The sequence below is a fragment of the Eumetopias jubatus genome, unplaced genomic scaffold, assembly GCF_037043125.1.
Source record: "Eumetopias jubatus isolate StellerSeaLion01/CBP00866 unplaced genomic scaffold, mEumJub1_p1.0 scaffold_1, whole genome shotgun sequence".
NCBI classification, from domain to species: domain Eukaryota; kingdom Metazoa; phylum Chordata; class Mammalia; order Carnivora; family Otariidae; genus Eumetopias; species Eumetopias jubatus.
In genome coordinates this window covers 203,327,683-203,352,922 of record NW_028274807.1, presented here as the reverse complement: position 1 = coordinate 203,352,922, position 25,240 = coordinate 203,327,683, and the positions used below count along the sequence as shown (strand labels likewise).

General features: G+C 43.4%; 1 protein-coding gene across 2 annotated transcripts in view; it reads left to right on the top strand.

Moving 5' to 3' along the window:
- Positions 1 to 25,240, top strand: part of KIF15 (kinesin family member 15) — a 70,294-nt gene that overhangs the window by 42,541 nt on the left and 2,513 nt on the right. Inside the window, exons 17-33 of one of the 2 annotated variants that reach the window (XM_028087222.2) lie at positions 1,819 to 2,016; positions 2,865 to 2,972; positions 3,607 to 3,712; positions 4,852 to 5,017; positions 7,595 to 7,745; positions 7,942 to 8,027; positions 9,011 to 9,080; positions 9,459 to 9,545; positions 10,565 to 10,669; positions 11,763 to 11,885; positions 15,672 to 15,818; positions 16,677 to 16,778; positions 16,883 to 16,927; positions 17,082 to 17,246; positions 18,805 to 18,914; positions 21,555 to 21,627; positions 22,093 to 22,130. In XM_028087222.2, coding sequence (XP_027943023.1) covers positions 1,819 to 2,016; positions 2,865 to 2,972; positions 3,607 to 3,712; positions 4,852 to 5,017; positions 7,595 to 7,745; positions 7,942 to 8,027; positions 9,011 to 9,080; positions 9,459 to 9,545; positions 10,565 to 10,669; positions 11,763 to 11,885; positions 15,672 to 15,818; positions 16,677 to 16,778; positions 16,883 to 16,927; positions 17,082 to 17,246; positions 18,805 to 18,914; positions 21,555 to 21,627; positions 22,093 to 22,130 — 1,880 coding nt within the window. The remainder of the gene's footprint in view (positions 1 to 1,818; positions 2,017 to 2,864; positions 2,973 to 3,606; positions 3,713 to 4,851; positions 5,018 to 7,594; positions 7,746 to 7,941; positions 8,028 to 9,010; positions 9,081 to 9,458; positions 9,546 to 10,564; positions 10,670 to 11,762; positions 11,886 to 15,671; positions 15,819 to 16,676; positions 16,779 to 16,882; positions 16,928 to 17,081; positions 17,247 to 18,804; positions 18,915 to 21,554; positions 21,628 to 22,092; positions 22,131 to 25,240) is intronic. The other variant, XM_028087223.2, reaches the window with a different exon arrangement.

Sequence of the window (25,240 nt, the reverse complement as noted above, 5' to 3'; positions counted from 1 at the left end):
TATGTATTTTCTTTTTCTGGGTACAATATATTTCATTGATGGTACATGACAAGGTAGGGCTCCCCCAAGACCTTCCCCTTCTTAGGGAGTCTGGGGTGGAAATTGGGTAGAGGTTGGGAGATTCTCAGTGTGTTGGGGGATGAGTTGGGGCAAGGACTCCCCAGCAGCTGAAGGCCCCTCTTCCTTTTGCTCTCTCTGGGTCTATCCAAATTCATTGTCATACCAGGAAATGAGCTTGACAAAGTGGTTATTGAGGGCAATGCCAGCCCCAGCATTAAAGATGGAAGAGTGGGTGTCACTGTTAAAGTCGCGGGGCATACCTGATCCTCAGTGGAGCCCAGGATGCCCTTGAGGGGCCCTCTGATGCTGTATCACAGCCTTCTTGATGCCATTGTATTTGGCAGCTTTCTCCAGGCAGCAGGTCAGATCCATGACTGGTACGTTGGGAGTGGGACACAGAAGGCCATGCCAGTGAGCTTCCCATTCAGCTCAGGGATGACCTTGCCTACAGCCTTGGCAGTGCCAGTAGAAGCAGGGATGATGTTCTGGGCAGCCCCTTGGGCATCACACCACAGCTTCCTGGAGGGGCTGTCCACAGTCGTCTTGGTGGCAGTAATGGCATGGACTGTGGTCATGAGTTCCTCCATCATGCCGCAGTTGTCATGGATGACCTTGGCCAGAGGGGCCAAGCAGTTGGTGGTACAGGAGGCATTGCTGACAATCTTGGGGGAGCTGTCATACTTCTCATAGTTCATGCCCATCACAAACATGGGGGCATCAGCAGAAGGGGCAGAGATGATGACCCCCCATCCCCACCCTTCAAGTGAGCCCCAGGCTTCTCCATGGTGGCGAAGACCCCGGTGGACTCCACAGCATACTCAGCACGAGCATCACCCCATTTGATGTTGGCAGGATCTCACTCCTGGACGATAGAGATGGGCTTTCCACTGGTGACAGGTTTCCTGTTCTCAGCCTTGACTGTGCTGTGGAATTTGCCGTGGGTGGAATCATACTGGAACTTGTAGACCATGTAGTTGAGGTCAATGAAGAGATCATTAATGGCGACAATATCCACTTTGCCGGAGTTTAAAAGCAGCCCTGGTGACCAGGTGCCCCATACACCTTCACCATCATGTCATTGTGTCTTAGGGGGACACAGCTGGAACTGCATCAGAGATGTGGACTGTCTGTCGAATGGGGAGGAGCAGAGAGCCTCTTTTATGTATTTTTAAAGGCCCAGACAATCTGAAGATCATCAGTATGTTCTACTTCTTTCACTAGTTTTATAATTTTCTTTTTACATTGAGATGTTTAATTCATCTGCCATTTTATTTTTGAATGGTATTACACAGGGATTTAACCTTGAATAGTCCTTTTTTTCCTCACAATTTGAACTTTCCACATATAGATCACTCTTCTGTGTATTTTCTTCCAGTAGTTCTATTTGACTATTCATATGCTAATCACTGTTTTAATGACTATACCCTTAAAATGTATTTTTATGTGGGCCAGGGAAGTTTTCCTGATTTGTTCTCTTTTTAATTGTCTTTCCTTGAACTTTTATTCTTTGTATGAAGTTTGGAATCAGCTTATCAAGTTTCACTTTTAAAAATCTTACCAGAATTTTGCTTGGGACCTCATTGAATTGCTAGATTTGTTTCTACTTGGGCATTTCTCGGCTCCCTCTTAAGGATACTCTTTCTTTTCTTTTGATGATTAGAATTTCAATTTTATCCTTTCTGTTCACACAATTACTGAATACTTCTGCTGTTTTGTTCACGTGTGCCAATGCTGTTTCATCATCACTTTTTGTTGCAGATTATCACGACGCCAACCAAGGCTTACCAACTTTGGTCTCGACCAGTACCAAAATTAAGCCCGGAAGTGGGGAGCTTTGGCCCTGTGGGCACTCAGAATTCCAGTGAGTTAGATGATAATATCGTGAATGAGCCAGTTCCACCTGAGATGAATGAACAAGCTTTTGAGGCCATTTCTGAAGAGCTTAGAATGGTGCAGGTAATGTTTGGTTTTAGAAAACATAAATAATTAGACATTCATTGAAAACAAACTTCCCTTACCATTTTAACTCTGTAATTTGTAGTGTTTAAACCTGTGTAATATTAAATTTGTATCTCTAAATAGGGGTGTGTGAAAGCCCCTGGCTTCAAAACCAGCCTGCTTTTGCTCTTACAGTTTGCTCTGCAGTATTTAGCAAGTCTCTTCGGGCTTTGGTTCTCTCATATGTGAAGAGACCAGTCTGCCACCAGCTTCAGGTTCCAGAACTGGTTGGTATGGCACAGTACTGTATCTGCTAAATAAAATTAAAATAATTGAAAGAATCTTATCAAATTTCAGACAGTTTTTGGTATATTTGAAAGAACACGTGAAATGTGCTTATCTCAGAATTCTGGTGACTTATTTATTTTGGTGATTTATTTTTTTAAAGCATTTTTCTGTTGTCTAGTAAAACTTAGAGTGAGCCAGACCACCCTCAAATTCCAAAACTTTGCCCTTTCCAAGGCCTGGAGGCCATTCTGGTGAAGTCACTCACATGCAGCCCTGGGAAAGCTTCTTAGAAGTCTCAAGATGGCTCCATGATTGAACCCATTTAATTTTAATCACCTTTTCCCTTAGTGTTTCAAATTTTCCACTTTGATGGACCACAAGTATAATTCTAAGACGTGGGAAGTCATTAGTGTAGTCTTTTGAAATTGTTTTCTGGCTCCAAACTGGCCTTTGATATCTTTGTCCATGTGAGGTTTTGAATTTTATTTTTTGTTTTTCTAATGCAGAAGAAACAGTGGAATGTTTGAGAGTTCCATTAAAAAGAATTTTTGACAACTGAAGTTTTTTTGTTGCTGTAGGAACAAATGAGTGCCCTTCAAGTGAAGTTGGATGAGGAAGAACGTAAAAACCTAAAGCTTCAGCAGCACGTTGACAAACTGGAACATCATTCCATACAAACACAGGAGGTGAGACCAAGAGCATGGCCCCAGAAAAATGTATGAAACAGATCCTCAAAGCGAGAGTATTATAAGAAGAAAATGACTTCACAAAGCCTTTGTCAAGGCTAATTTGAGTTGTATTCTTTTTTTTTTTTGAAAGATTTTATTTTTTTGACAGAGAGAGACACAGTGAGAGAGGGAACACAAGCAGGGGGAGTGGGAGAGGGAGAAGCAGGCTTCCCGCGGAGCAGGGAGCCTGATACGGGGCTCGATCCCAGGACCCCGGGATCACGACCTGAGCCGAAGGCAGACGCTTAACGACTGAGCCACCCAGGCGCCCCTTGAGTTGTATTCTTTGTTGTGTTATTACTTCACATACTGCTCTGATAATGACACACGCACCCCCAGCCTGAATTCTAGCTCATGTCGTCAATAGTGCAGATAGGTCCCTTGCTGTTAGTTCGGAACAAGACGGACGGCCTAGGTGCCTACAGTGATCCTTCCCTTTGTTGGTCATCCTCACTGTAATTCATGGGAACGGCCAGTTTTCTTCTGTCAGAGACCTTAAACTAGATTTTTAAAACAGACGCAAGGTAGTGATTTGGAGTGTATCTTAGCACACCAGTATTCCTTTTCCGGTAAATTTATCTCTTTCTCAAAGCTTTTCTCATCAGAAAGAACTGATTGGACCAGACAGCAGCAAGAGCATCTCTCACAATTGAATGTCCTTGAAATGCAGCTTCGGGACACTCAGACTAAGAATGACTGTAAGTTTGAACAGCTGGGAGCTTTGTGACCTGAATACCGTTAACTCAGTATCTTTTGACTCCTATGAATAAATCTTGCCCCTGTGTTTTTGGTGGGTTGTTTTTTGTTTGTTTTTAATTAGATGACCAGATTTGAGTCTGCATGACAGTGGTTAAGTAGTAGTCATATCTCCTAAAGAGGAATTTGCAGCAGGACAGCTCACAAACAAGTGATTGAACTGTTGTCTGAAAGTTTGTTTTTGTTTTTTTTTTTAAGATTTTATTTATTTATTTGACAGAGAGAGACATGGCGAGAGAGGGAACACAAGCGGGGGAGTGGGAGAGGGAGAAGCAGGCTTTCCGCAGAGCAGGAGCCCGATGCGGGGCTTGATCCCAGGACCCCGGGATCATGACCTGAGCCGAAGGCAGATGCTTAACGACTGAGCCCCTCAGGTGCCCCTGGCTGAAAGTTTTAATACTGCTTTGAAAATGAAGTGTCTTGAAATCATAAGATGAATAATGTTTTGATAGTGACAAAACAGAGCATAAATTAGATATTTGTATATATCCGCTGAGGTGGGAGTTATCACTTGATTCCCAGTTTTTTCAGTGTATTTCTCCTTTCATCGAAGTGTTTGCAGCAGTTTATAATAAAGCTAAAACAGAAGACAGCCATTGTGTTTTCTTTGATCTAAAGAGTTACCTAATTTTCCCTCCAGTTGGAGTTTCCTTAAAAGATCAGAAATGGTTAACCCATTTCAGAAAGTTCTGGTACATTACCAAGGAGTTTTCAATAAGTAAGATTAGGTCACTTAAAATATGCTAAGTCTCTTGATTTCTTTCCCTTATATTAAGTTTTCATACACGTGCTACAGGAGAAACGTAGAACAGTCAAGTGACCTGCAAATCAGGGACAGATGTTAACTCTTCTGTTTTTCGTAGAAATGTATCAAAAATCCTAAGGGGGAGGAAGAAAATAATCCCCGTGCTCCTAGGAACCAACCACTTGGTTGTTTAATGTCTTAACTTAAAATTGGTCTCTTCAACTTGTTTTGCTGTTTGTGTGAAGATACCCATCAAACTTATTTGCCTACTTTGTTAAAAAAAAAAAAAATCGATGTAAAGAAACCTGTTGAGGATTTGTTTTGTTTGTTTTTTAGTTTTGAAAAGTGAGGTGCATGACCTGCGAGTCGTTCTTCATTCCGCAGACAAGGAGCTATCTTCCGTGAAACTGGAGTATAGTTCATTCAGAGAGAGTCAGGAGAAAGAACTGAGTAGCCTTTCTGATCGACACGCGCACGCACAGCTTCAGCTGGATAGTGTCAGGTAGAGTTGTTCTGTGATGGTGTCCCGTTGCCTGGTTGGCCTGCAGCCCAGGCCTGCTTGCCATGCAGGTGCTATAAACCCAACCCAAACTAGTTAAACAAAAAGGTAAATTACTGGCTCACAACACTGGGGAGGCCTAGAGGTGATTTTGGTTTTAGGAACAAACTAGATTGAGTCTCAAAAGATACTGTCAATGCACGTTCTCTCTGTCTCTGTCTGTCTCTATCTCTCCCTCTCCCTCTCTCAGTCCCTGCTCTGCTTCCCTCAGTATGTTGCCCTTACTCTGTCCTACTATTGAGGGCCTGCCTTTATGTGACAGGGAAAAGATTGCCTCAGACAACTCCATATTTTGTCTCTTAGCATAACGACCCCTGCAATGAAATCCTTTGTCCCAGAAGCCATGTATCAATTCTAGGGAAAATCTGAATTGGTCTTGCTGGAGTCAATCTGCTTACCTCTGGACCAGTCACTCATCAAAGGTTTGAGGTGGTGTAGGCTCAACGTACGTGATGCGCCTTTTCCAGAGGGAAAGGTATGCTTTTACATAAGGGCAGTACAAGGCAGACCAAAATCAGTAGCTATCATTGTTGTCCACAGTGACTCGCCAGAGGCTGGTGGGAGTCAGTGCTGGTAACCTTGAAACAAAGGGATGACAGATGTTAAGTTGTTTTTACTGTTCTTTTTCTTGCTCGTTTCAACCTTTTGTAAAACCATTTTGTGTTTTTGATGCCATCTCATGGGTCCGTGGGAATAATTTAATAATGGACATCTGGCATGTGATACTGTGAGCGTGAGAGATGTGGCAAAGGTTTAAATCTACAGTTTGTATGTGTTTTCTACATATATGAGGAATTAAAATAGAGGAAGAAAACTTGAGATCTGCAGACCAAATCCATCCATAGATATGTTTTTGCTGGGCTTGCCCAGTGTGGTTGGTTTAAAAAAGTTTAGCATAGCAGTCTCAAAATTGAGAGCTTTCTTATAACAATCTGTCTTTTGGCATCCTCTGAAAATCCCATCCCTGCCATGTGAATGATCTCCTTTCCCGTAAGACAGGGGTGTGTGCATGCCCTCCACTGCCCTCGCTCTTTTCCCAACACCAAGCCTCCGGCCAGTGGCCATTTGTCATCCCTCGTGCACTGTCCTTTTTTCTGACACGTGGCATTTGTTTTTAACATCTGAATCCCTGACTCTCATCTTGGCTGTGTCGTAAAATAATTTTGTGTGATTTTTTTTTTAAAGGTCACTCCACTAATCTCACTGGATTTTCATTTCCTTGTGTTTATATGTCAGTTGAACTAGATCTAAAATGTTAAGAATCCACTGTATTTGTGTACTTAAATTCTGTCTTAAAAATCAAGCGCATTGCCACGTTGTTTTTAATTAGATATAACTTAATTTTTCTCGATGTCTCAGATTTAACGTTTGAGTGCATCGCTCTGTGGGTTGCTTGTACTCCGTGGCTCTCCAGGAGTTGAGAAGGCCCCTGCATGAAATAGCACAATACCACTGTGTGTTTCTTGAATCATTTGGCTGCTTTATATATACAGTTTGTATCCTAAATGCACACATCCCCCCTCCCTTCCATCTATTGTCTGTATGTCTGTCTTTTTTTTTTTTTTTTAAAGATTTTATTTATTTATCTGACAGAGAGAGATAGCGAGAGCAGGAACACAAGCAGCAGGAGTGGGAGAGGGAGACGCAGGCTTCCCACCGAGGAGGGAGCCCGATGTGGGACTCGATCCCAGGACTCTGGGATCATGACCTGAGCCGAAGGCAGACGCCTAACGACTGAGCCACCCAGGCGCCCTGTATGTCTGTCTTTAGCAACTGATTTATACCACTTTGTAATATGCTGCTTCTGCCCTCCTTTCAGTTAGTAAAGCAGATAGATCCCCGTCTAATGACCTGTGTGTAAGCTGGGACATCTGTTTTTGGATGGTGCAGAGTCACGTTCATTGTTTACATGAATTCTTGGCTGAGCTCTGGATGTTTGAGTGCGTAACAGCATGTGCGGAGAGGAACGAGGGAATGAGAACTTAGAAAGCAGGAAATAATAATCATATTAATTAAGAGATAGTTCTGAGGGAGTTTACTCTCTTGCTCAAATCAAAGCCACATTTGCCATCTTAAAACCTTCCTAGAGTTGAGAGACTATGTGGTGAATGGATAGAAGTGAGCTATCAACAAAACTGACTTAATGGCCAGTCCGCAGCTTACATGAGGGAGGGTTAGGTCCGGAACCCCCTAAAATGAATCCATGACCCTAAACTGCCCATCAGTTACACATGTCCGCTTGAGACCACGGGAGGAGGAATGAGGAGGTAGACGGCTACAGGCTAACATGCCCACCCTGTCTCTTGCATCCCCATCACACTGCTCTGTGGTCCAGTGTGTCTTACATGTTTGTGTACTGTGCACATTCCACACAAGTTCATGAGGAGCTTTACATCCGTCAAGGCTTCTGTAAGTTGGGAGTGGTCTGTAGATGGGAGAACTGGAACTGCCGATAATCTGACGAGCAGAACTACATTTAATGTTTATATTTACCATTGTAAAAATGTTTTCCTGATAAAGATTAGAAAAGGAAAAGCTTCTTGAGAGCAAAGCCTGCCTACAGGATTCCTATGACAACTTACAAGAAGTAATGAAGTTTGAAATTGACCAACTTTCAAAAAACCTCCAAAACTGCAAAAAAGAAAATGAAACTCTGAAATCTGATCTGAATGTAAGTTAAGAAGGGTATTGGTAATCGGTGCTTTTGTCCTGGATGTGTGATTATTCCCTGGGGCACAGGGCAAGGCCTGTTCTAACTTCCTGTTCTGGCCCATCGTGCCTGCCAGCGTAGAAGGTACTTGATGTGTTTGTTGACTACACATTGCTAGTAACAATTACTTAAAATCTGATATGACGTTGTCTTTTAGAATTTGGTGGAGCTTTTTGAGGCAGAAAAAGAACGCAATAACAAATTATTATTACAATTTGAAGAAGATAAAGAGAACAGTTCTAAGTGAGTGTTATTTATCTTTTCTGTTAGTTGACTAGAATATCATTTATTACTACATTAACTTGAGTTATTTTTTTTTATTGCTGATACCCTGTGAAGTTATTTTTTTAAGCATTCTAAAATGAATATCAGATTCTTTTGTGTAAGAGGGTATATAGAGAAATTTATTTGATAAGCTGTGGTACTTATGAAACGCATAGCAGTTGGCAGTGATCAGAACTTAGGGCCTTCTCTAAATAAATCAGAGTAATTTTATAACGGAATGGAGGGCGAATGGGGGGACTGAGTTTTATTTCTGTCTCTGCTCTTCTTTTTCTAGCTGTTCTATTTCTCTCTTGGTCTCTTAATATGAATGCCATTGTCTTTCTTCCCACTCTCTCCGAGTTCTTTCCCTTGGTGATCTCGGTCAGTCTGTTGGCCTCAGCCAACAGGATGATCATTACTCGAGTGAGAAGAAATTGCATTTGCTTATTCAGCAGATACTTGTAGAGTTTTTAGTATGACTCAGATTCTCCTCTAGGCCTCGGGATACAGGGGTTTATACATCTAGTGGGCATACATCCTAGCTGGGAAAAAGTTAACATGTAGTCATTTGTTCATATACTAGGTGATATCCAACAAGCCAGGCACTATTCTGGTAAATGCCAGAACATTTATTTAATAAGAGGTGAGACAGTGAACAAAATATCCCTGACCCATGAGTTTCACATTCTAGCAGAGAGATAGGTAGTAAACGAGTCCTTATGTCAGCAAGTCCTAAGTGCTGTAAAGAAAAAAAGACTCATAGCACAAAGATGGGATCTCCTTTAATAGTTGTTGAAGAAACAGGTAGACCCCTGACTCCTGCTGGAACGCCACGCCTACCACCAAGTGTGCGCTGCACAGAGTTCCCTAGTAGTTCATTGAGTCTCTTCTCTACAGACACACTCAGTCCCTGTTTCCCTTGGAGGAAGTCATGAGTAAAAAACATCATTCTTTTCTTCCAGAGAAATCTTAGAAGTTCTTGAGGTCGTACGTCAGGAGAAACAGACAGAGGTGGCCAAGTGTGAGCAGCAGGTGAGTGACGTGTGCTCTAATTCCAGCATTTGAGGTCTGTAACTTCTGTTCCTGGTGTCAGAGGAGGTGTATTAGGAACATAGTTTCAGCTCTCAGGTGTCAAAAATTGGTAATAAAAAGAAGGACTTGTTGGTTGGTTGTATTATTTTTGAAGTCTTGTTTTTCTAACTCTTAGATAGCTATAATCATACTTTGTTGGCGGTCCCCTGGAGGAAACCCACAAAATCATCGCCTTTTAACCCAGCTTCTCCTTTTCAAGTGTTATCCTAGTGAGCACTATATAATGTGAAAAGCAGATTTCATCTCCTTTTTTTTTCTATGTGTGTGTGGTTAACGTTGTGATTTAATTTTTTTTTCTAAAAATACTTTTTTCCATAGATGGCAAAAGTACAGAAACTGGAAGAGAGTTTATGTGCTACAGAAAAACTAATACGTTCTCTGGAGAAGTCTAGAGATGCTGACAAGGTTGGTGGAGGCCAAAGCTGCATCCCTCTGCGTTGTCTTTATAAGTGACGCTTTAACGTTCCAGTCTCCTTCCCCCAGGGTGACTGGTAGCTGGCATTTTCATAGACACTTAGGCCTTGTTCATCTTCCAAGGTTGCCAGAGAAGAAGGTCTTCTATTTAAGCTAATTCTCCATGTAACTGCAAGAGCAAACCATTCTATCACTTCTCATGGCACTGTGTCTGAAACACATCCTGCCCCTTTTAACTAGGATGCTGTTAGTAGGACCTTTTCTTGTTGGCTCTGAGTCCCGTAATACAAACTGTCAAATCCCTGCTGTTGAATTTCACCAGAATAGTAAATGAAATATGTATGTCCAAGTATAAAATTAGGTATAAATTCCTTATATGCCTGCCTCTAATTCATTCAGAAAAACCAAAGCAAATGACTCAGGAAAATAGTATAAAGCCGCGGGGCGCCTGGGTGGCTCAGTTGGTGAAGCAACTGCCTTCAGCTCAGGTCATGATCCTGGAGTCCCGGGATCAAGTCCCACATCGGGCTCCCTGCTCAGTGGGGGGTCTGCTTCTTCCTCTGACCCTCTTCCCTCTCATGCTCTCTGTCTCTCATTCTCTCTCTCTCTCAAATAAATAAATAAAATCTTTAAAAAAAAAAAAAAGTATAAAGCCGGGCGCCTGGGTGGCTCAGTTGTTGAGCGTCTGTCTTCAGCTCAGGTCATGATCCCAGGGTCCTGGGATCGAGCCCCGCATCGGGCTCCCTGCTCAGCGGGAAGCCTGTTTCTCCCTCTCCCACTCCCCCTGCTTGTGTTCCCTCTCTTGCTGTCTCTCTCTGTCAAATAAACAAAATCTTTAAAAAAAATAGTATAAAGCCGTTAAAATATAAATTGATAATAATGTAAGGTGACATTTTGCTAAAATAAAATTGGCTTCTCTTATTGTCTTTAGGAAAGACTATTTGTTGTTTTAAAAATGACCTCCTCCTTAATGTCACTGCGTATGAAGATACTGTTTCTGTCCTTGTCAGGAAGTTGTAGCTGACCTCATGAGCCAGGTCCAGGAGCTGAGAACAGCGGTCTGTGAGAAAACAGAAACCATAGACACCCTGAACCAAGAACTGAAGGACATAAGTGTAAGTTCTGTCACCGACGAGATACCACACTTCACAGATTCCTCAAGAGTTTAACAAATGCTCCACCAGAAAACAGATTTCTGTGGTCACCTCGGTTCAGAAATACTAGGTAAAGTTCCACAGGTTTCTGGCTTTGCAGCACATACAGAGCCTTTACTCTGTCCCCGTGCAGCGTGCGCCCCTGGGGGTGGCGTAGGCTGCGGCCTTGGGCCAGGAGCAGTGTTCTTTGTGCACCGGGCGGGATCGCTGATCAGAAACAGACTGGCCGTGGTCTGTGATAGTTAAGGGTATGTGGTGTTCCTTAATTGCTTCAAGAAAAAACAATGACACATTTTGGTTAAGTTCAGAAACATTCATATATAGTGAATTTTTTCCACTGTTCGACTTTCTTATCTCCTCAAGTAACTGCTTTCCTCAAGTAACTGCTTTCCCTTGCACATATCTAAGTGGAGTGTTGGTGCTTCCTCCTCACCTCGGGTCAAGGTGAAAGTTTTTGTCCACGTTCCTCATTCCTCTGCTACAAAGGGAGCTTGCTGTTCTCCACATTTATCTGCTAACGGCAGTCTCCTGATAAAGGTGTGATAATAAGATGGGGCGCCGGGCTGGCTCAGTCAGTGGAGCATGTGACTTGATCTCGGGGTCGTGGATTCGAGCCCCACCTTGGGTGTAGAGATTACCAAAAACCTGGATGTGTTTTCACTGGTATCTATGGGACTTTCTGATATCTCACCTTTCGGGCACTTACCTGTTCCTTCCTCCAACGAGTACTTAATTGATTTGTGGTAATTTCATCATCACCTTGGAGCTCTGACACTTTCTTGTTACTTTAATCTAAAAATAAGCACAGTAGGGGTGCCTGGGTGGCTCAGTTAGTTAAGCGTCTGCCTTCAGCTCAGGTGTTGATCTCAGGGTTCTGGGATCGAGCCCCGAGTCAGGCTCCCTGCTCGGCGGGGAGTCTGTTTGTCCCCTCCCTCAGCTCCTCCCCCTGATTTGCTCCTTCTGTCTCTCAAATAAATAAATAAAATCTTAAAAATATATATATATAAACACAGTAAAACAGATAGCTCTTGTAGCATAACTTTCTTTTTTGCAGTGCAAATACAACTCTGCTTTGGTTGACAAGGAGGAGTGCAAAGTGTTGATTAAGAAACAGGAAGTGGAGATTCTGGATCTGAAAGAAGCCCTTAGACTGAGAATACTCTCTGAGGACATAGAGGTATATGTTAACACATTCTGACTCTTTTTTTGCTTTTTTCCCTTGTCAACGTCTATATGTGCATATGTGTGGGGGGGGTTATTAATAAAGAAATAGAGGGCTTCTTAAAGGAATAAGTCATAATTAGAGCCATTTTCCCTAGGGTTAGGCCGTTAATAGGTAACATTAAAATTGTTTTATCCAGTTGGTTGATTTTCATTCATTTGTGCTAACACCTGGTAAGTTCCTGGAACTGACCCTCTTCCTGAAGGGGAGCAGAGTGGAAGCTGTTTACTCGGTAGGGTGGCAGCAACAGGGATCAGAGAGAGAGCTGGGCAACAGGTTAACCTCAGACTTGCCTCTTGTGTTTTAGCTAAAGTGAGTTTTAATTTTTGTTGTTGGTATAAATTTATCTTTTTTAATACTAAGCCATACCATCTCATGGTTCAAAATTCAAATTATATAAAGCAGTATCCTTCCAGAGATATCTTAGGCAAGTCTCATATACATTTAGTTTTCCTTTTTTTCCACACAGATGGTAACCCACTGAGTATACTGCTCTGTGGTTGCTTTAGAAATAAAGTTTTCTTGGGGCACCTGGGTGCTCAGTCGGTTAAGCTTCTGCCTTTGGCTCAGGTCATGATCCCAGGGTCCTGGGTTCAAGCCCCACATCGGGCTCCTTGCTCAGCGGGGAGTCTGCTTCTCCCTGTATGCCTCTCCCTGCTTGTGCTCTCTCTGACAAATAAATAAAATCTTTTTTTTTTTTAAAGATTTTATTTATTTATTTGAGAGAGAGAATGAGAGATAGAAAGCACGAGAAGGAAGAGGGTCAGAGGGAGAAGCAGACTCCCTGCCGAGCAGGGAGCCCGATGCGGGACTCGATCCCGGGACTCCAGGATCATGACCTGAGCCGAAGGCAGTCGCTTAACCAACTGAGCCACCCAGGTGCCCACAAATAAATAAAATCTTAAAAAAAAGAGAAAGTTTTCTTGCTAATCTATGCTACCCGTGAAACAAACTCAACAAATGTCTCTTGAGCCCACCTACCATACATCCTTGCCTGGCTTGGCATTTGGGAACGGAGGAATGATTAAAACACTGTTACTTACCTCAAAATATGCCATCTAGTTTAAGAGTTAGATGTATTTAGATGTAATCCATGACCTGGGAGCAGAGGAAGGGGAGGAGGGGAGTGATTATGCTTGGAGAATTCCAGAGCTCTTCCCAGAGGAGATCAGATTTGTACAAGACTTCTCTGGGGGAGGGAAGCTTGGCAGCTGTGGGTGTTTGTGGAACGGAGCGTCCCTAGCAAGGGGGGCGGTGGGGTACATCCAGCTGGAGGTCGGGGAGTCTGTGTCATGGAGGGTCTCGAGGAGCATCAGCTGTATCTTTTAGGAAACCAGGGCGGTGTAGACTTTAGCCCAGGCCAAAGGTGATAAGGCCCCGGGCCCAGAAGTGCTGGTGGGGATATAGGGCGAGCTAGAACTGGGCGGTGCCTCATAGGGACCGCTGACAGTTGCTGGTGTCCGTAGGATGGGTGCTGTGGCGGCAGGAGCATTCAGAGTGGGTACCGAGGGCTCCAGCCACGGTGACCGAGGAGGGTTCTGTGTACCCCTGAGATGGACGAAAAGAGGCCTGAGGCAAGTTAGTGAAATACATTTTGTACACACTAGTTTGGAGCTGTGAGAACCTGTGGGGGTAGGTATCCAAGGCCGATATCCCGGGTGATTTGTCCTTATATCCTCCTGTAACCCAGAAAAGACTTGAAGCTGCTAACATATATACAATACAAGGAGATTAAAACAGGCAGGTAAAATCCAGGTCAAAGGAAGATGAGACGAGTGATAAGCTCTTAAGGGCACGGGCTGTGGGGTTGGACTGCTTGGGAGTCTGAGTCTTGGCTCTGTGACCCTGTGAAAGTTACATTTCCCTGTGTGCCTCATTTATCACATCCCTGGAGCAGGGAGAACAAACTACTGCTTCGTGCGTGAGAAGCTGAAATGAGGTGATACGTGGAAAGTGCTGCAGACGCTGCCAGGCACCCTGTAAGGGCTCAGCCCCCGGGACCGGGCAGCAGTTCTGGGAGGCTAGCTGAAAAGGGCATACACAGGGTCAACTCTACTGCACTTAAAAAAAAAAAAAGAAAAGAAAGAAATTTAAAAGAAAAGGAAAAGTTGGCACATAAAAGGCACACCCTAAGGTCTTGTACCGAGTATAAGATGGGGACTAAAACTTCAGTTGGCCACGGCCTGTCGCCAGAGCGCAGACGGAAGCCTCGCTGTGTGAGTGGGAGGAGCTGAGTGATGCGCGCTCAGTACGATTCACCAAAAAGTCCTTCCTTCCTCCCTTTGTCTCCTTGGGTCTCTCTTTCTCTTCCCTCCTTAAAAAAAAAGGGTGACTCTGCATATTGAAGTATCTTAGATTCGAGTGGAACTCACCGCACAGTTAGTTCACATTCCCTTTTTACTAATCTCCCGGCTTCATTAGCTAAAGTATTTACAACTGGGGACAAAGGAGTCCTTGTCTTAATCCATACAAGAGCTCTTAGGAATCCGAAGACTCATGAAAGGACAGACACACCCTTGGGGGAAAGGGACACGGGGAGGTATAAACCTTGCTGAAGTCAAAGAAACGCGAATTAAAAACAGAGCTACTTCCTGATCTTGCAGCTGGTAGATATTAAGACCCAAGGAAGATAGCAGAGAAGGGTGATGACTCACACTTCTGGTGAAGCTTAAGTTCAGCCTTTGGGGAGGTGGTCTGGTAAAACCCAGCTTTCATCTTTTTTTTGCATATGCTTCGAGTTTGCACTTTTAGAAATCAGCCTAAAGAAATAATCTAGATGTGATAATATAAGGCATATAATAGTGAAAAATTCAAATCAGCCAAACTATTCAGTGATGGGTTGAATTGTGGTGCATTCATAAAATGAAATCGAGCCCACCCCCTGAAAAATGATAGGATGAAAGAGTGAATACATGGAAAAATGTTTGTGGTACATCAGGTATCTGGGTGTGTGCCCCTGGGATGTATCACATTTTTCCCGCATTCTTTTATCATATCATTTACATACACATACATTATTATTGTATGTGACGTGTACATAACATATTCTATATATACGTATTCTCTGTATTCTAATATTGTACATGTTAATTTATATGTAGTTACATAAGTTATATATATGTACATATACACGTGCACATTTGGAAAGTTAGAGTAAGCAGATTCTGCTCTAACTTGGAAAGGATTGCATGCTGTGTACATAGGAATTATGTATGCAACCTACAGTATTCCCAGTTCTCTCTGCCACTTTTCATCAAGCTGCTCCCCTGAAACTCTGACAGCCTGTGACTACGTATCACACTGTCTGGTGACTGCCCAGGCCCTCCCCCAACTGGCTGCGGGGCATTCATCTTTACAGCTCTTTACCTTCCAGTGTATAAACGTCTAGAGTCAGTTGGTCAGACAGCTGTGTCTGGAGTCCTCCTAAGAGAAGAGCGATCAACTTTGAGATCCTGGGGGTGAGGGGAAAGGTTCGATGTTAGGGGAAAGGGGTAGAATGAAATCAAACGCCAATAGGGATACCTGTATGAATTTCCTGTAGTTTCTCTTTAGACCCACTCACTTAAATATTAACTGTTTGGTTTGCTTTGGAAAGGATTCACACATAAGCAAAAAAAAAAAGTAAAAGTTTTTAAGACTTTCTTAACCTTTTAAAATTGCGTATAGTGGTGATTTGCTAATCCTTAGTGGAGTACCCAGTTAAGAGAGGATTCTTCCTTTGCGGGGATTGTCTCCTGACAGAGGGATATGCTCTGCGAGGACCTGGCCCATGCCACTGAGCAGCTGAACATGCTCACAGAAGCCTCGAAGAAGCACTCGGAGCTGCTGCAGTCTGCGCAGGAGGAGATGACCAGGAAGGAGGCCCTGATCCAAGAACTTCGGCACGAGGTGAGGTCCAGGGCCTCGGCTCCTTCTCTCGGTATACAGAAAGGGGGGCCCGTCGGGCGCTTAGGTGGGCCGGCTGCACGGCGGGCTCTGAACGACTCGGCTGCTTACTTACGTGGGTTCCGACTTGCTTGGCTGCCTCTCTGCCCACCCCCGGCCCCCCGACACGCACCACCAAGTTCTGATCTCTGGGGCAAGGTTATGGCTGACTTTTGTCCTCTTGTTGGCTGTTGTTTTATATTTTATTTTCCTGAGATGACCCTTTGATTACCTGTGAGGCTTAACGTTTTTTTAAACACTGTGAGAAAGCGGGAGAGGAGAGGGTCAGAGTAGCAACCAAGGTCCACAGACATGAGCGGCAGGCGCAATGTTTATAGCTGTCAACATTGCTGAGGTCTGGGCTGCTTTTATTTTTTTATTTTTTTATTTTTAAAGATTTTATTTATTTATTAGAGAGAGAGCACAGAGGGAGTGTGGGAGGGAGTGAAATTTTCATTTTTTTTTAAAGATTTTATGTATTTATTTGAGAGAGAGAGAGAGAATGAGAGACAGAGAGCACGAGAGGGAAGAGGGTCAGAGGGAGAAGCAGACTCCCCGCTGAGCAGGAAGCCCGATGCGGGACTCGATCCCGGGACTCCAGGATCATGACCTGAGCCGAAGGCAGTCGCTTAGCCAGCTGAGCCACCCAGGCGCCCTGGGCTGCTTTTAATACCTTACTGCTTTCCAGATTATTACTGAAGTCCTGACAAAATAACGTGAAGTCTGTATCCTCCTCCCTTGGGCAGCTTGTCTGTTCTAACAGGACCATGGGCCCCCTACGATTTTCTAACGCATCACCTCACCTCTGTTCAATTTTCCCAGCTGAACCAGAAGAAGGAGGAAGTAGAACAGAAAAAGAATGAATATAACTTCAAAATGAGACAGCTTGAACACGTAATGGATTCTGCTACTGAGTATCCCCAGGTACTTGTCAGAAAAAGAGTGTGTTGCGGGAAGAATGAAGTTTCGTGAGTGATAAAAGTTTGGAAATTACGAAGACCGTAGCTTCATTTTTTTTTTTTTTATAGAAAGATTTTCACCAACACCTTTTCTGCTTTTTACTTGATAAAAAGGTACCGGTGTTTTATTTGTTTTAATTGGACAGGAATTAGAATAACAAGCTAAACAGCTGAGTGTTTTCTGTGTGCTTGGCATATACATTTACAGTGAAATCTTTATCAAACCTCACTTAATCAAGTATTCGGACAAAATTTAATTTTATCATAGAGCCCTAAAACACCACCTCATTTTCAAACACATTTGGCAAAACTCCTGGAAACACAAGAACAAGAGATAGAAGATGGAAGAGCCTCTAAGATTTCTCTGCAACACCTTGTGACAAAGCTAAACGAAGACAGAGAAGTCAAAAATGCTGAAATCCTCAGGATAAAGGTAACTGCATGATTTTTCCGCATAAACCTAATCTTTTACAACAAACAGTATCCAAAATAAATAAGTAAAATAGTATCTCTTGTGATTACCGATGGTAACAAAGTTCAAAAGGCACAGAACTAAAGGGTACATGGAAAAGCCTCCCCCTGCTGACTCCACACTCCCTAGGTGACCGTCCCTGGCAGCTCCCACTGTGGCCAGGTTCCCACATGTAACCACATCTGGAAGCGTTTGTGTTTTATGATAGTATCATACCCGGGCCGTACCAGCTGCTCTGATCACAGTGCTGCCTGACTTAGATCCTTGCCAGTTTCGTAGCTAAGGCACACGCTCTCGGTAGTTTTGAAATTTGTATTTTTCTTATTAGGAATAAGACGGAACGTCTTTGGTTTTTCTGTTTCTCTGACCTATATCCTTTGCCCGTCTTTCTATTGTTGGGCTTTTCCTGAATGATTTGTAGGCATTCTTTATATATTAGAGAGATTTGCTTTTGTCTATGATAGTTAAAAATACTCTTGTTGGCCCTTCTTTTAAACTTCCTTCTGGTTTGGTTTTGGTTTTGGTTTTACCCAGGGACTTGGGGGTACGGTGATTATATGTCGGGGAGTGTGTTTAGAGGAGTATTGAGGGGCGGGAGGTATGTGGAGGAGCGCCTGGGTGTGTGGTGTGTGGGTGTGGAGGGGTGTGGGTAGAACAGAGAGGGTGCTTCGTAGAAGATCGCAGTTGGCTTGTGAGGCCCTTGCTCTATAGTGAGTTTTTGTTTAGGAACAAAATTAGCTTACTGTAACCAAGTGACAGAAAGGACATGAAAACAGCACTCTCTTAAGCTTTGTTCCTCATGCAGGGGATCATTCCTTGCTTTTTTATTTAGGGCAGCTCTCCGTATGCTGCTATCCCAGGAATGTCGCTGCTACCCAGATTGGCATGATTTTAGGACTCAGAAGAAATTGGGTCAGTTTAAAAGAAATCAAACAATGGGCAAGTAGAAGTAAAGGAGAAAGGACACTCCTTGCAGACAAGTATTTATTTCTTCTGGATGGTTATGCTCATGATTTTCAAATTAAAGTTCACGTAAGGATTTTGAGTGATGGGCTGTGGCACTCAGTTGGACACTACATTACAACATAGTGATTTGACAGTTCCATCCATTACGGTGTGCTCACCATGGGTATAGCTACCGTCTGTCACCAGACAATGTCATTACCGTATTGTTGACTATATTCCCTACATCGGTTTTTTAAATTAGAATTTATTAAATAGAATCAAATAGAACATTTACCAAAGTAGAGACTTTTGAACATCTTTTTTCATAAAGAGATTTTAATGAATTTTGTGATATTGATAAGAGACTGTTTAACATACATGGGTATGAAGATGAGTCACAGTTCCAGGCCCCCAAGAGCTTGTCATAGTCTCCTTTTTATCCAGCGATATGCATGCAGTGTTCTATGCATCGAGGAGCTTAAAATAGGAATATGTGTCTCACGTGTGGCCTTGGGGAGCAAAATCATGCCTCCTACAACATGTTTTCTGAAGACATGATTTGATGTCTTATTAGGAGCAGTTGTGTGAAATGGAAAGCCTCCGCACGGAAGCTGAGCAGTTGCGAGAAAGAAACTGGCTCCTGCAAAGTCAGCTGGATGATCTTGAGAGGGAAAAGAACAACAGGTGAGAAAGAGCCACCAGAACTCTGTGGGCTAACTCTTGGCCTGCCTGGGTGTAGTTTGGTGAGAGCAGTTGGAATTGGTTTCCTGGCGTGCACGGTGTTCACCACTAGTCCAGGGGATGCCCCATCGGTTGCTTTTAAGTCAGGGCTGATGAGCGGGCTGCTTTCTCCAGAATGGGAGAATAAGGCCTTCATGATCTTGCCTACTCTGTTAACCTTTGCATTGTTGTAGAGCTATTGAAATTAATTTCAGGCACGTGAAACATTTGAACCAAACTGTCTACTGCTATTTGGCAGAAAAGGGGCACGGGGTGAGGAAGCTATGATCTCTACAAGATAAGGTTCCAGAGATCCAGCAGAAAAAGGGAGGATTTCCTCCCAGATGATTTTGCTTCATGACCCATGGTCCAGGGAATGATCCTGCGCGGGAAGGAGCTTTCCAGAGGAGCGCTCCCTTGGGTTTGGGTATCTGTGCATGTGGTTTGCCTTTAGCTACGGCAGTTTTCTAGTTGTATTTGCTAATGGCACAGCCTGGTGTCACGGGCAGTCACACCCGGGCTCTGTCCTGTCTCTGACACTTGAAAGTCCTGTGACTTTGGACACAGTTTTTAACTTCTAGTGCCTCCATTTCCTGAGCCATAAAATGAGGAAAATGATGGCTCTCTCTCACACAGTGTTTTAAAGACCGAAAATAACGTGGATAAAGTGCGGGTTACAGTGCTTGGCCGAGGGGTGTCACTCAATAAGTGGCAGATACTAGGTATACAGGGTAGAGTTACGATCCCGCCCTTCTGTGAACTTTCTGGAGGGATTCGAGATGAGGATGGCCTGGAAAAGTATGCAGCAAGTTGAAGTGAATCAGAGGGGATCTCCATGTAGGATGGAGGTCCTGACTGAATTCAGCTTCCCAGATTCGGGGTGCCTACTATTCCTACCCCTGCCGGCAGGTCTTGGGCAGATGCGCTCCCCTTCCCCGTCCAGAAGCAGCGCTGAGATGCACTGTCCAAAACCCAACTGAGACAGCAGATGCTTGCGCATGGTAACGGTGGCTGAGCTAACAGTCTCCTCCCGAATGCTTCTCTTCACGTGTCAGGGAGCACTGGAGATGCTCAATTTAGTAGCACTACCCCTTCCAGATGATTCTGATGCGGGTAGTCTGCAGTCTGCGCACCTGCTCTCTACATGCTCCACCCCCATGTAAAGAAAAGCACGGTACTTGGTACACTGTCTTTTATCAAGAGCTAGTATGAGCATGGAACATAGAACGTTTTTAGCCCATTTATAAAATCACAGTTAAAAACACTCTATTTCATAGCCACATGTCCCTTATAAGGAGGCATACAGAACCTCCTTCCTGAAAGATCAGAGGGGGAGAAAACTGTGGCTCAGGGGTCGGATCAAGCCCACAGAGTGTCTGGTTAAGAAAGTTTTGTTGGGGGGGGTGGGGGGATGGGTCAGCCCGGTGGTGGGTATTAAGGAGGGCACGTGCTGCGTGGAGCACTGGGTGTTATGCACAATGAACCGTGGAACACTACAGCAAGAACTAATGACGTCATGTATGGTGATTAACATAACAATAAAAATTATTTTTAAAAAAGGAAAGTTTTGTTGGAGCACAGTCGTGTCCTTTCATTTAAATATTGCATTGATATTACAGTAGCCCAAGTAGAATAGCTATGGCAGGGACCCCCGCGGCTCCCCAAGCCTAGAATACTTTCTGTCTGGTTCTTGACAGAAGAAGTTTACCCACTTTTGGATTAGAGCATAGAAAACACTTCTCTAATGGTTTCAGGCGTTTTCCTCACTGAGGTCTCATTACCATTTCTGTCTAGACTGCCAGATTCATTAAGTGAAAGAAACTACTGGACCTTCTGTTTTCCTTCAAGAAATGATTTTTTGCTCATCAGTGAGAGCTATTTCTAGAGGAGTCTGTGGCATTCAGGCAGGTTCTCCTGGGGGATGTCCCCCTGGTGCAGGGGTGGCCCACAGAAACTCAATTTATGATCCTGCCCTCATCAGGCTCACAGAGATGGACTCCCATTAATCAGATTCACATGATACTGATGCATCGTCCAAAATGTAATTTCCTTTATATAGAGGAGCATTCCTTTTCCATGAAAAGATTTATGTCTGGTGCTCAGGGAATCCCCTCCCTGGTGTCAACATACATCGGATCCCAGAGTGCCATCAGAAAATTGCCAGCTGACCATGGAATCCAAGTAAAGGGGCGTTGGGGCTCCATATAGTAGGCTGGCCTGAGGAACCCTCCCCACACCCAGTGATGCCCCCTCCCAGCTGATCACCAGGCTTCTGGACTGCCTGTCTCGGCCCCCTTTGGCTCACATTTGATCTTCATTTGGTACGACTCCTGGCTCCATTTCTACTTTTCTTTTCCCCGGGCCTTGATTGGATTTCCCAGCTCTGTTCATCTCAGTTTTGTATGGGAGGCATCCTGAATTCTGGGGAGGTGCCTTATTTCATCCCCATATATCAATCACATTTGTGAACTGTGCTAACTTGACTTAATCACCAGAGTTAGCTTTTCGTTGCATAACTTGGCATTGCTGCATATAGCAGATAGGAAAGTGATACTTGAATATGCGTAACCACGTTTCCCTATCCTCCCTTTCTCATCTCTGCAGTGAACAGAATCAACTAGATCATCAACAGCTGAAGAATGAACAAGAAGAAATGATCAAAGAAAGACTTGCTAAAGTACAACTTTTTTTTTTTTTACGTTTCTTGTCTGAGAAATGCTTTTCTACGTAGCATTTGTGGTTATAGATTTTAGAAACCATTTTACTCTTGAAATTTCTGTCTCTTCTGTATTCCCACTGTTAAGTTTGATATTTACCATCAATATTTAGACATCGTTGATGAAATAAGAGTGAATTTGTCTTCGTGTTTCAGCGGTTAGTCTCCTGCCAGCATCCCCACACAGAGTTTTCCATTTAGAATAGAAGCAGGTATAGGGTCCCTGTGGGAGGCCTCATAGGGCGTAGTGTGTGAAGTCTTAAGAGACAGGCACCCCCTTTAGGGGTGCACCGTTGGGGTGTGGAAGAGACAGATGTTGGTTTAACTGATCCCATTACCATGAGGGAGAATGGACTGCTCACTATCAATTTTTTTCTTAGCAGTGGTAAAAACTTAAGCCATCTTTTTCTTTTTGTCTTATTACAGAATAAATTAGTTGAAGAGATGCTGAAAATGAAAGCAGAGTAAGTGCACTGTTTCGTAATTCAAGTTCTTGTAGGTCTTTTCTTTCTTCTCCTCTAAGGGAAGAAATACTTACTATATCCACAGGTAAGTAACTCCTTTCCTTCTGGTTTCCTCTGATTTAAAACCTTGGGTCTCTTTGCATATGTTCTATAAACAGGATTTTAATTTTTCATCTAGTTTTCAGATTAATTTATGTAATCTTATAAACTGCCTCATTCTTAGATGAACAAGATATACTGCATTTTCTGTCAAATTCAAAATATGTAAGCTGGTTGGTATTAACAAATAAAATGGTAAAACATTAGAAAAATAGTGCACTCTGAATAGATACTCAGCCAAAGAAGAGGGCCTCAAACATTTTTTTTTAAGATTTTATTTATTTATTTGAGAGAGAAAGCATGGAGGGGGGAGGGTCAGAGGGAGAAGCAGACTCCCTGCTGAGCAGGGAGCCTGATGCAGGACTCGATCCTGGGACTGCAGGATCATGACCTGAGCTGAAGGCAGTCGCCTAACCAACTGAGCCACCTAGGCGCCCTAAACATTTTCACTTATTAAACCTAAAAGAATTTTGAAACACCATATACCCTCGTGCACATTTTTGGAGTTGACTTAATGTCTAAAATTTCTCACTGAAAGTTTACATTGAAGCAAAGGGTGGAAGTTCTCACTGAAAATAGTGCCACGTAGGAATAAAGTTCTTGGCGTCAGGACGGCCGAATGGTCTTAGGCACAGACTCCAGCACCTGCTTCTCATGGTCCAGACTTCTGGTCTCTGCACGGAGGCGTGGATTCGGATCCCACTTATGACACATCTCCAGTTTTGTTCCGGCCATTGTCCTATCAAAAGTCTCACCTTGAACTGGCCATAGAAATAAAGCTCTGGTGGTGTTCTGTTAAAAGTATCCCACTGACCTGCTACTTTCTATCCATTTAACAATACAGGAACAAATTCCTAAATCTAAAATTGTACATTGTTCCTTTTTCCTTTCAAATTGAGTTTCTGTTCCATACCTACACAGAATTATATCCTAATTTAATACATGGTTTGGGAATTTTTTTTTTATTACCCTATCATATAACTGGGGCAACAAAAATATATATACAAATGGGAAGTAATTTGTAAAAGTTTTCTTGTGTCGTAAAAGTAATTTGTATTTGTATGGCTGGCTCTAGTGCTATATTTCTTCTGGATTGAGTTTTCATTACAATTATTATTAATCATGGTGTCCTTAATTATTATAAGTTTTTATAAATTATTATACGTAGTAAAATTTAAGTGGAAATGTATCTCCCAGTGCATTTTATCTTCGTGCTTTTGCTTCAGTTACTCATTATTCTGTTATACTTAATTCTGGAATGAGACATTATTCAGTATCACCTCCGTTCCTGCTTTGTTTTTATAACTGTTAGTGCTGAGAAATCTTATTCACATAGTGAGTAAATGGCAACAGAAGGAATTTTGTCATGCACTTATTTGAACTCCATCCAAGTTAGTATATCAAAAATTACATGATCTGTCATCAAAAATTCTCCTCTTTTTTTTTTTATTTTATTTATTTGACAGAGAGCAAGAGAGCACAAGCAGGGTGGGCAGCAGAGGGAGAGGGAGAAGCAGACTCCCTGCTGAGCAAGGAGCCCGACGCGGGGCTCCATCCCAGGTTCCTAGGATCACGACCTGAGCCAAAGGCAGACGTTCAACCGACTGACCCCCCATTAAAAAGAATTTTTTTTTTAAAGATTTATTTATTCACTTGACAGAGAGAGAGAGAGAGAGAGAGAGAGACAGTGAGAAAGGGAACACAAGCAGGGGGAGTGGGAGAGGGAGAAGCAGGCCCCCCGCGGAGCAGGGAGCCCGACACGGGGCTTGATCCCAGGACCCCGGGACCACGACCCGAGCCGAAGGCAGACGCTCAACGACTGAGCCACCCAGGCGCCCCAAGAATAATTCTTTTTAATGATCAGCTGACAAAGACCACCCATTTTGTAAAAAGATTTGTTACCGAGTCATTTGCTTTATAGCATCAGAGAGTATAGATGGGGAACAGAGCTTGTTCCATACTTTGCTCTACCTATGAGCAGTTTAGGGACTGGCTCCCAGTTAGTCACTGTAGAGCTAGGACAGAAATGTGGATCACTTACAGGATCTATGAGAATCCAGCTGTACAGTTCGTAGAATTGCAGCTATTTTAGAAGTAATAGCCATTTTAGATTTTCCAGCAAAAAGAATGAAAGCTCTCCAAGTTGGCATGTAATTTATTTCATAATCTAGGAACCAAGAGTCTCCAGTGATACACTGTTCCTAGAAGTTACAGGACCTCACTCTGTGGGCAAGGGAAGCACACACTAGAAAGTGGCACACCCAGTTTTATCGGTCCCAACCTACAGCAGTGATTCTCACCATGATGTTATCTATTTGTGTATGTGAGGATGCTTTAAAAAGCTACCAGGAGGGGCGCCTGGGTGGCTCAGTCGTTAAGCGTCTGCCTTCTGCTCAGGTCGTGATCCCAGACTCCTGGGATCGAGCCCCGCATCGGGCTCCCTGCTCTGCGGGAAGCCTGCTTCTCCCTCCCCCACTCCCCCTGCTTGTGTTCCCTCTCTCGCTGTCTCTCTCTCTGTCAAATAAATAAATAAAATCTTAAAAAAAAAAAGCTAGCAGGAACTGAATTCTATGCTAACTGGTGTAGGCAGGAGATGCTTAATTTCATGTCACAAGAGGCCTGGAGGTGCATTGACTCAGTGTTGCAATCAAGGACCCATACCCTTCCCATTCTTTGACTTTCGGCACTCTTGCTTGTGGCCTCTTGACCCCAAGATGGCTGCCATAGCCCCAAATGTCATAAACAAGAGGATCACAGCTTGTAATGAGGTGGGTTCAAAAGGGCTTTCTTTTGTCAGGGGAGGAAAAAAACTCCTACTAGCCCGCAAGAATCAGCCTGTGCATCATGGTCAGAATTAATACACCTCCAGGCAAGCAGAAGAAACCAGTATCTGGCAGTAGGGTAGAGAAACCAGGCTTAGCCTAGACCAGTTTAGTTTTTACCAACACTTGGGAACTGGGTGTGCTTCTCCTTTTTTTTCCTTTATCCCCCCAAAGAAAATGAGTTTTTAT